The 11,663-nt window shown below is 35.5% G+C and overlaps 1 protein-coding gene across 7 annotated transcripts in view; it reads left to right on the forward strand.

Moving 5' to 3' along the window:
* Nucleotides 1-10,859, forward strand: part of ATP8A1 (ATPase phospholipid transporting 8A1) — a 248,531-nt gene extending 237,672 nt beyond the window's left edge. For all 7 annotated transcript variants that reach the window (XM_017544905.2, XM_017544903.2, XM_017544902.2 and 4 more), the window contains 2 exons: nt 4,226-4,317; nt 6,236-10,859. In XM_017544905.2, the coding sequence (XP_017400394.1) occupies nt 4,226-4,317; nt 6,236-6,333 (190 nt within the window). In that variant the 3' untranslated portion in view covers nt 6,334-10,859. The remainder of the gene's footprint in view (nt 1-4,225; nt 4,318-6,235) is intronic.
* The last annotated feature ends 804 nt before the right edge of the window (nt 10,860-11,663 follow it).

The raw sequence follows: 11,663 nt of genomic DNA on the forward strand, positions 1-11,663 counted from the left end.
TTTTTTTGAGACAGAGTCTCGCTCTGTTGCCCAGGCTGGAGTGCAATGGCATAATCTCAGCTCATGGCAACCTGTGCCTCCTGGGTTCAAGTGATTCTCCAGCCTTAACCTCCTCAGTAGCTGGGACTACAGGCATGCACCATCACACCCGGCTTATTTTTGTATTTTTAGTACAGATAGGGTTTCACCATATTGGTCAGGCTGGTCTTGAACTCCTGACCTCGTGATCTGCCCGCCTCGGCTTCCCAAAGTGCTGGGATTACAGGCGTGAGCCACCACGCCCGGCCAGGAGCTGAGTTCTGAAGAACTGAAGAAAAACTGTCCACTGGAGAAAAATAAAATGGAAATTGTACTTTAAAAAAATAACCCAAATCTTACTCCTGAACATTTAAACCTGATCCAAAAGTTTACAATAAGAAATTATGGATACTGCGGGCTCCTTGGAGGCAAGACAATTATTTTTGGATATCATAGGAGTGTGTGTGAAGCAATGTATTTTATAGACAGGCAAATATAATGAGACTCATAATTCTTTTATATTTCTCACTGTAGTCATTAGCCAGCATATCATCATTGGCCATTACTAAATAGAATTTTAGCCTGGGATCTTCAGGTCAGTCCTCACTGATTTGCCTGGCACTACTGTTTGGCCATGGTTTACAGTTTTCACATGCTGGGAGAGTCAGGAATACGAGGTGTCAGAGAACTCGGTGGTGTGGATGGTGACAGTGCTCTCTTGAACCTTTCTGCTGCATTGTTCATCTTAATGAAAAGCAGTTTCAACATTGCTCCAGAACTAGTAGAAAGGAAATAATTGTATTTCTCAGTGTTCACGCTAGATTTGATATCAGTACTACTTAAATACTTTGGTCGGGATTGAGGACACAGGGATCTGTCAGATGCTTCCTTCAGCCTTTCTCATCACCATGATGGTGGTTCTGTCCAACATTCGAAAAGAAAAATGACAGAACACTGAAATGTTTTCAGCTCCAGGGCAGAGATTAGGCCTGTTCTATTCATTGTTTGTCTCCCCACCACTGCAGCTACCCTAGTGTAGGACAGCTATCACATGCTACACGTTAAACATTCTGTGAATGAATAGTGATTTACTTTTTGGAGAGCTGTTTTAATGAGTCAACCTAAATAGCTTACCATCCCAATATATGGACAAATGCAAATTTACTCCTCAAGTTTCCCACTGAAAATTCCTTAAGACAACACATTCCAACACATTCCAGAACTATAAATTGGTTTTTACCAACACCAACATTTTTTAGTATTTGTAAGTGAAATATTATTTTAAACATGTTATCTTTACATTCACCTCCACCAAATGTTTAACTTGCAACATTTTAGTGGGTTTGGAAATAAGGTAGCAATATTTAGTGGCAGTTGTAAGATTGCATTAAACAAACTCAAAATTTACATAACTTGGTATGTAAATGAAAGACTATACAAGACTGAGTAAAACTGCTAGCCAAGAGTTGTGAATAAAATGTGGTTTTAGTGCGAAGGTATCATCATCTTGGTGGAGTTTTTTTGTTTTTGTTTTTGTTTTGTCTTTTCACACTGTGTTAAGCTGTTCCGCTAAAATTGAACTTTTAATGTATCTATTAGTGTTAACATAAGTATATTTTATAATGTGCCTTAATAGTAATATTAGTAGCTTTAAACATTGATGGCCCAGAGTTGCATGAATGTTTAAATAAGTAGTTCCCCAAACGTATAAGATAAGACTAGAGAAATACAACTTATCATTTATTTATTAAGCAACCTCCTGTGAATGGCATTTATATTCTGGAGGAGGGACTCTGCTCTATAGGACTAAAGCAAGAAGTTCAAAGTAGCTAAGGAGAAAACAAAACAAAAATCTAGTCATTTTCTTTGTAAAGAGGTAGAATGAGACCATCATAAATTAAAACTTATGTGCAGCAACAGACATCTCACCTTGAGCTTATGTTGACTAGAGACCAAGGCATCAAAAATGCTCCTTACAAAGTACCTTTTGTTTTGTGATGATCTCTGTTCTAGTTGATTTTTCATAATAAATTCTCAGGATCTTGGGGGTAAAGGTGGGAGGGCCAGCATTTGTTGAGTGCTTCCTATGAGTCGGTCATTGTGTTGACAGCTCCCTGCATCCTCACAGTCTGCCTGAGGGTTAAGTACTGCCCTCCGGTTATATAGGAGATGACCAAGAAAGGTTTGCCAGTGGTGACCCAGCTAATAAGCAGCCGACACAAAATTAAATGTAAGCACTATTCCGGAGCCCATGCTTTTTCCTGAGTAATGTGCTTCTTTTTTAAGAAACAGATTTTCTCACTGCTTTGTTTTAATGCTGTACATTAACTTGATATAAAAGAAGAGCTGAGAGCCTTTATGTGAACTGTACAAAATAGAGTTATGTTATCTTCCGTATTTTGGTTGCCATAATATGAAAGATTCTCATATGTGCCTTCTTAACACTTTAATATTGCAATATTAAAGTATTATGCATTTAGTAACGCCAGCCCGAAACCTGGAAAATGCCTTCTGGGAACAAGACGCTGCATAATAATACATTGCTATCTTCTATTCTCCCGTAATCATTTCAGTTAGTCTCCCATAGCCATTCGGTTTGTAACACCGGAGACTTTCCAGCACCCCATCCACAAGGCTCTGCTAAGGAAATCAGACCACCTGCTGCTAAAGCTGTGACTTCCTCAAAGCAGTTACATATTTTAGTGTCCCTCAGGGTCCATGGGTCTGTAACGCTAGATCATTTAAAGAGTAGAGTAAGAAAGCAACTCTGTAAAAATGGCCCTTTCTCATTTCTCATATCTGTTTATTTCACAGACAGAAACAAGTTTTACAACTGTTTGCAGAACTGCTGGAGTCTTAGGTTAATTAGTTTTCTTGCCTTCGTGTAGCTAATTTCCAATGACAGTGAAATATGTCTAATAATACCAGTTAACCTCCCTAGACTTCAAAATATATGTGTGGAAGATTACTACAAATGTCAACATTTCTAAATATTTTTTCTTCAGTTTTTCCTAAATGTTTGCATAATTCATTTACACAATGAGTTCATTTTGCAAAGGATCCTTTTTTTTTGTATATAATATTGTTTCATTTCAGGGTCTCAGAAAAATTGGCAAAACACAGAACTAACATAACACAGCAATTTAACTAAAGCTTTTATAGTGGGAAAAACACAAGATGGAAATTTTTCAGCTGAGTCAGTTCCAGTTATTAAAATTGCATAAACATTTGCTGAAACACATATGGATTATTTATTTGTGTCTCATGCCTGTTATGTTCTTTAATATCAAAACAAAATGTTACAAATCAAACAATGAAGAAATAACACGATGGAAAGATGATGATGTCTATAAATACATTTCAGAATTATTACTCAACTTAGTATATTCAACAACTATTTGAGTTTCTACTGTGTGGGGCACTGTTTTATGTGAAGTTGCAGGGGGAAGATGCCTAATTTTTTATAATGTGCTTTTAGAAGTTACATAATTAATTATCTAGATTTGGATCTGAGGAGACAACTATTCTAAACACTCATTGAAAAATACTTCCCTTGTTATTTCACCTATCATAATTATTTCTTCTGAAAATAGCTTATTTTAAAATCAAATTAAGGAACACATGTCATACCGTATTAGAGTGGTAGTGAAACTTTTCTAATTGAAAAGTTTATGAAATGTCTTCTTTGTGTAATGTTAGTTAATATTTACTTTAGTTAATATTTTCAACTAGAAATATTTTGCGCCAAAATGTGCCAAATATGAAAAGGATATAGTAATAAGGTTTTGTCATTCTAAAAATGCCATGCTTAGATGATATGCAGTAAGTTCGGCAAGCTCTTAGAGGTGAATAACACTGCTGATGTATTTTTTATTTTAGCTAATTGTGTTGTACAGGCTCTGTGTTGTCGCTTGACTTAAATATAACTGAGTTGGGGGTGGTGAGAAGATCTTACTTTTTACTGGGAGAAGGAGTACCGGGGACAAAACTCCTTAGTTAAAAAAAAAAAAAAAATGGCCTCAAAAGTCTGTCTGAATACTTGAAATCTCATTTGCTATCTAAGAAAATGGCATAAAAAGAATCACTAGGCTACAGATTTCTCAAGCAATCTTTTGTTTAAGTCTAACTCTCTTTGGTGGTCCTGTGGGCACACTGGGGTCTCTGCCGAGTTGATAATTCATTTCACACGTTTGCACCTGCTCTGCAGCCTGACCGAGAGGGCGCAACTGCTCAAGAACGTCTTTAAGAAGAACCACGTGAACTTGTACCGCTCTGAATCCTTGCAACAAAACCTGCTCCGTGAGTATTTGAGTTTCTTATTTTTAAATAAATTATCTGTCGTTACTGTATCATAGCATTTATATAATATCCTGACTTTAGGGTATTTAGCTATTTAAAACTAATGCCTAAAACAAGTTTTGCATATTTGCAACCTGTAAATAACAGAAAATCCATTGGTCAGAACCATTTCACTTTTAACAGAAGAGATAGTTCATTATAAAAGCTTGCTGTTTCACTTAAAGAAAAGCAATATTTCTACATTCCTTGCTTCCTTAAATCTTTTTCTTTAAAGCCAGTAAATCTTAACTCTTAAAAGCTGACTCTGTCTTGTTATCTTTTCTACTTGAATAACTTTGCAAGAGCCTTTCAGTTTTCATACAACACAAGGAAACATATTTTTCCCTTCAGAAATATTTATGAATATTTAGAGTTGTAAGAAATTATTACATATTGTGCCCTCTTAACATTTCAAGATCTAAAAAAGAATATAAAATGTAAAGCCCTGTAGTAAATGTATTTGTGTTAGTAATATATCTTTTGTTTCGTGTTGTTTCCACATATAATTTATTTTCACTTACATATACTCATGTCTAATGCTTTTGCTCTTTATACTTCGGGAGCCCTTTTCTAAAGATGTAATCCCCTTGGAGGTCATTCCTTATCCCATGCCCCTGCCAACCATGTTGGGGCATGAGTGAGTTTATTTGTAGATGCTGAGAATCAAGGGGAATGTCCTCAGAAGGAAGGAGACCACTTGCCACCATTAGCAGTTATTTGTGTTTATCTCCTCTTCCTCACCATTTTTAATTGATAAATAATAATTTTCTATATTTATGGAGTACAAGATGATGTTTTGATGTACAGTTGGCCCTTTGTATCTGTGGGTTCCACATCTGTGGATTCAACCCATTGTGAGTCAAATATATTCAAGGGGAAAAAAAATTCACAAAGTTCCTAAAAGTAAAACTTGAACTTGCCATGAACCAAATAGTACATTGAATCCACTAGAATTAACTGATGTAGAGGCATTGTATTAGGTATGATAAGTAATCTAGAGGCTGGACATGGTGGCTCATGCCTGTAATCCCAGCACTTTGGGAAGCCGAGGCGGGCCGATCACAAGGTCAGGGGTTCAAGACCATCCTGGCCAACATGGTAAAACCCTGTCTCTACTAAAAATACAAAAATTAGCTGGGCGTAATGGTGGGAGCCTGTAGTCTCAGCTGCTGTGAGGCTGAGGCAGGAGAATCGCTTCAACCCAGGAAGTGGAGGTTGCAGTAAGCCAAGATCGTGCCACTGTACTCTGGCCTGGCAACAGAGCAAGATGTCTCAAAAAAAATAAAAATTAGTAATCTAGAAATGATTTAAAGTTTACAAGAGGATGTGTGTAGATTGTATACAAATGCTGTGCCATTTTATATAAAGGATTTGGGCACCCATGGATTTTGATATTCAAGGGGATTCCTGAAGCAATTCCCACAGATACCAAGGGACTGTACATGGTGGGATGGTTGAATCAATGACCTTATTCACCACCTCACCTACATATCACTTTTCCTTCCCTCTCATCTACCTGACCTATATGGAAATATATGAGTCCACTTGACTCCCTCACCCCCTCCAGAATTAGGGAAGCAAAAGTTAGAAGGGTTGGAGTTGATTTATAGAACAGAGGATTTAGGGGGATTGAGGGCGCCTCCTCAGTGTTCTAGGGAGAAGAATTCCTAGAATCTAAACTGGCAACCTATGATCATCCCACTCTTTATTTTGAAGTTAAGTGTGTGTCTTTTCTGGACATTAAAAATCAGTGTTTCCATGCTTTTGAAGGTGGGAAGGCTGCATTTGTTCTCAAGCTAGAAAATGAATACTCAAAAGGCAGAATAACAGTGGTTTCCAGTGCCTTTGTGATAATTCATGTTTTATCATTAACTTCTAGATGGGTATGCTTTCTCTCAAGATGAAAATGGAATCGTTTCACAGTCTGAAGTGATTAGAGCATATGATACCACGAAACAGAGGCCCGATGAATGGTGATGGGGAGAGCCTAAAAGGCAGGCTCTGTTATGTCTCTAAGGAGAGCTACCAGGTTGTCACCACAGTCTGCTAACCAATCCCAGTCTGATCCATGGAGAGGAAAGGTGGATCTGAGCTCATCTCGCTGATGGACATTCAGATTTATGTATATTATAGACATAAGCACTGTGCAACTGTACTGTAACACCATATCTTTTGGATTTTTTAAGGTATTTGCTAAGTCTTTGTAAATGGAAATCGAAAATGACCTGGTATCTTGCCAGAGTGCTTTCTTATATGGAGAATAAGTCAGTATTCTTATGCCGTTACTTGGGCTGTAACTGACTATCAATTTATTGGCTGTACCACAAAGTAACCAACCATTAAAAAACTCTAAATGGTATTTAGTTAAAGGGACTCTTGATATCCAGGCTTAGATTTCAGGATATGCTGAAACAAACCAGCATTCTTAAGGAACTGACTCAATCTTCCTGAGCAAAATTTCTAAACAAGGCATTATTAACAAGTATTTGTGTCAAAATTGTCTTGATAAATGTTTGCCAAAGAGGTTCAATAAATGTATTTCTAGTTCAGTAGTCATATGCCCAGAAATGTAAGAGAAAGTTTACTTCCAGTTCTGCTGTAAGATCTGCATGCCTGACTTTTCAAATGTAAGAGTGATTTAAAATGAATATGTCAAGGCATTTGCTACTAAAATCTGTGATGTTGCACCTTTGGCCTTACAAATGCTTCTTTGTTGTTTGTCGTGTTTATTTGTTTGAGGACACACGTGTTAATGTGACTCTGTTGTTATGACACTGATTTTTTAAATTATATATATATATTTCAGTTGTTTCTGATAAAGTTTCATCATCATCTAGATTTTTCTAAAAATTTGGCTCGTCTAGTAGATTGAGTGATGTCATTTTGTCTTAAAGTTTTTCCTGTTAGGAAATATACAGTACATATTTACGTGGGATTTTTAAAGCTTCTGTTGCAGTATTTGGAATAACATGTCAGATAAATGCATGGGCTTTTGTCATGAACATAGGCTCAGCTTTTGTCCTGTGTGTCCGTTCTCACTATGTGTTCCCACAAGAGATACCCGCTGTCTTATGTAGCATACCCAGTGATATGGTGAGTGCCCCTATACTGAAGACTGAAAATGATTTCACAGTTCACTCATCAAATAGTTCCCCAAATTCATCACATGCTGCTTATTGGGACAAATAAGTAGTACATTTTCCCCATTTTAAAAATGCTGATTTTACTCAAGTCCATAAGTTTATAGTCAAAGGACACTTTCATCATGAGTAGGTTTTGTTGGTGTGTTTTAAAATCTATGTGAGTTTAATTATTTTCAGCATTTACAAGACATCTGAAATTGCCTATTTTGCTACCAACAGCAAATGAAGGGGCTGTTTAAAACCACAGCCAGTTTTCTACACTAGTTTTTAATAATACTTTTGTTTGGAAAAACGAATTAGTTTTCAGATACACTTCAGAGATTGAAGCAAACTATTTGCCTTTTACTCAAAAGCCTGCTTGCCTTCACATGGATTTACCAGCAAAATAGGTAGAACTCTAAAAAAGTCAACTAGAATTGAGAAGAGGTCATTTTTTTTCAGATCTCTTCTTGAGTTTAATATTCTCACATTCTTTTCGCCCTTCTTCTCAATCTAGATTTAAAATTAGGATATATATCATTTCCTTGTCTGTATTTGTGGCTCCTTAGTTACCAGTATGCCTCTACATTTTCTACAAATAAGAGGTTATAACACATATACATAATTCTAACCTTAAGGGAACATGCATTTACATACATTACATCCCAAGCCCTTCCTGTTTGGGGTACAGATTAAGAGAGTCATGAATCAACACATCTAGCAAGACCACAGGTGTAAGAGTCTAAGATCATCTTCAAAATTCTGAAGTCCCAGACTTTACCTGTCTAGTGAATGGATATTCAGAGTGGCTTTTCCTGAGCTGCCCAGTGGTGATAGCTGAGGTCAAACCACAAAAAATGAGAAAGCAAGAATGAAGTGCACCCCTCCAGAGAAACGCTTTATAGCAGTTACACAGCAGAGCTGCTTCCATTTGCCCTCACTTCATCAGTGGCACCCTTCTGCAGAATTCTAACATAAAAACATTATGAATATAATAGAACTGGATTTTCTGACTTAATAAATTTTATTTTAATTTTGAAACATGGATTGTTTCTGTGGAGCTCTTAAACAGTTAATAATGTGTAACATGATCTGAAACGTGACTTATTTGAGCCTCTTTGTCCCATGGTCCTATTTTTGAATTGTTGACATTGTTAGTCTCTCTGCTTCCTGGGTGAGACTCGGGGTTTGAGGGGCAGGGAGTGACCTTCTTGGTAAAACTTACAATATAACATTGCAATTGCAGTGACTTTACAGTGTTACATTAGAGAAAATAGTCTGATTTTTTTAAACCTTCCTTAACTGGAAAAAAGTCACATGGTTTTACCAGGATTGAAATAAACAGCCGAAGTGACTTTTAACATGTGTTTTCTGAAATAAAGGCACATACTCTTCAATTAAAAAGTTCCTTATAGGGACTCTGGCAAATGCTAACACAGTTGCTTTGCAATGTTTACAATTCAGAAAATATGACTTACAATAGAAAATCCTCGTTCATTTAGCATTGAAAAGCTGAAAGTTGCTTCTTTCATGTTGAATAGTACACAGTGGTACTGAGCATGGACTTTCTAAATGTTTTATATATACATATAAAAATATATTGGTGTCTCACACCCAGAAAGATGTTATATTGTGGAAATTATTAGGAGGAAAACAGTGTTTCTCAGGAACGTTGTAAATTTCAAATGATATATGTACTTCCTGTCCTCCCACCTCCACTCTGTGCTCTAATGTGAGACTACTTCAGCAGTGTTGCTAAGTTAATGGAAAACTTTTCCTAATCAAGTCAGGTGAATGTATATTCTGCTAAACAGTGTTAGCCATTTATGTGAATTGTATGGTCATTAAATGGAATCAGTGATTCCTCTTTAATTTCCAAAGGGGAAATGAATTTTGGAAATCAATCAGCATTTATTCTGATCATTAAATTTTATACTTTAATTTTGCTCTTCAGCATTCTAAATATCCAGTGTGAAAGTCACATGATAATATGTTTTGCATTGTGTGCACTTTACAACACTTAGAACTTGTCATTTAAAATGTGTTTTCAGGAAATGAATGCTGGTAACAGACTGTATTATTCATAGTTTTTAAATTATGACAGTGTCGTAATTGTTACAAAGCTAAATAATCATGTTTATTTTTGTGCAGTTTCTCTTTGATAGCTCCTGGTTTTAAAACCTGTTAGGCATATAATCTTATAAATAGTCATCCACAAAACTTAGGGAGAAAATACCTATCCCATTCACATCACATGGACCAGGAATTCATTTTGTAAATGACTTAAGGTAACACCATGCAGTTCAGTGCCTGATAAATGCTTTTTAATGATGAACATTTCTATAATGCCTCATAAGATACCATAGTCTGATTTTTCTCACATTAAAATAACTGAAGTCACTTGTGTAACTTAGTTATACTTTGCTACATTTTAATTAACCTTGGACAGCTATTAAAGTAGAATGTAAGTTAAATTTTGAAGGAAAGGAAATAAATGTTTTCCATATTTCATCTTGATTTATTTTCTGTATGAGAACAGCTGTGTTTTTGATAGGTTTATGGTTTGCATGAATTCATATTTAAAGTGATCCAGGCCAATGCATGGCTATTGCTGTAAATCTTGATGTTTATTTCTGCCTTATAAAGTTCTATCATGGCCTACCTGGAATTTAATATTCAGTAGACAAATTAATTGGGCCTCTGCATAATTTTTAAATAGATTATTTTACAAAGAAATTTGAACAAATTTAATTGAATCTTTTGTTTAGCTTGCCTCTAAGAACTTTTTTTAATAAAGCTCCCAAAACTTCTCAGCAAATAAATCTCTCTTAAGTAGGAAAACTAGATTTCATATTAGCTTACTTTGAATTAACAGCAACTTTCCACAGGTAAATCTGTTCTTGCAAAAACGTGAGCAGAATAGTTAAAAGTAATATTTTTATGTTTTGTGGTTCTAAATAGAAGCCATAAATATAGTAAATACTATCTGTTGTTTATGTCAATCTTCATTTTTTACATTTTCAAGTTTATTAGGTTAAAAAGGGCATCCTTGGAAGGCAGCTACTACAGAAAACTGCAGTTTTGCATTAAAGATAAAGTAGTATTTTCAGCTCCCTGCAAAACCATTCCTGCTGAAACTGCTGTAGAAGTTGTGAAGCTGCATGAGTGGAGAATATTGAATCTGTGGTTATAGTAGTTTTCTCAGGTTTGTTTATCTTGATGTTTGATGCACTGTGTTTTATAGTTATTAAAGTTGAGTAATATTATTTCTATGCAGTGTTATGTGTCATTGGCCTTTTGCGAATGTGCATGTTTTAAACTGCAAATTTTAAACATTTTGTCCTCTAATTGTTATTAAAATAAACTTTACCATTACTTAAAGAAAATTGTTGAAGTTTTGATTGCTAGTTCTGGAAATTATATTGCTTTCTAAAACCTTCAAATCCAGCAGTAACTAGTCTGAGAAGATGTATCCATTTAATAGCTTTTAAACATTTTGTTTACAACCCCAGTGATTTATAAAATATCCCTTCATTTTAATCCAGCTAAATCAAACATGAAACGGAGTGTATTAACTCTAGTTTGGTAAAATTGGTAGTTTTTATAATTAAATAACAATTTTTTAATAAAATTACTGTATTTTGTGACTTCAGTATGTAAAGACTCCTGGGATTGTCCCTGTTACATATTTAAATTGGCTTGCAAGTAAACAGCTAATTCCTGGTTTCAACCTTTTATGTTAGGTCAATTATGTTTTCAAACCAACTGAATTGTTTTAAGTTCATGAGAAAGTGGTCAAGTTTAGCCAATAACATTTGAAGGAAGTAACCAGAAAATAATAAAATGAGCACATGAGACAAAAGTATAAACAGCATCAGAAATGAAAACAATCACTTCAGCAAAAACAAGTGTCCTTTGGTAAAAGAGAAACAACAAAAGATACAATTAGGTAAATTGCAAGAATAGGATTAGTTCTCAAAGAGGCCCTGGAGAGGCAATTTGAGGAGCATCTGATTTTATTAGACTGAGGCTGCCTGTGCTTAGCTGCCTGGAGTCCCATGTCCTCTCCCACAGTCTTCACTGGGACAATTGGGAGGGGACCTCAATGCAAAACAGTTTATGGATATATTACCTCTGAATTGTATAAAATAATTTTCACATTCAACTCCATTCTCCTTAAAATAA

Source organism: Cebus imitator, unplaced genomic scaffold (assembly GCF_001604975.1).
Source record: "Cebus imitator isolate Cc_AM_T3 unplaced genomic scaffold, Cebus_imitator-1.0 Scaffold173, whole genome shotgun sequence".
NCBI classification, from domain to species: domain Eukaryota; kingdom Metazoa; phylum Chordata; class Mammalia; order Primates; family Cebidae; genus Cebus; species Cebus imitator.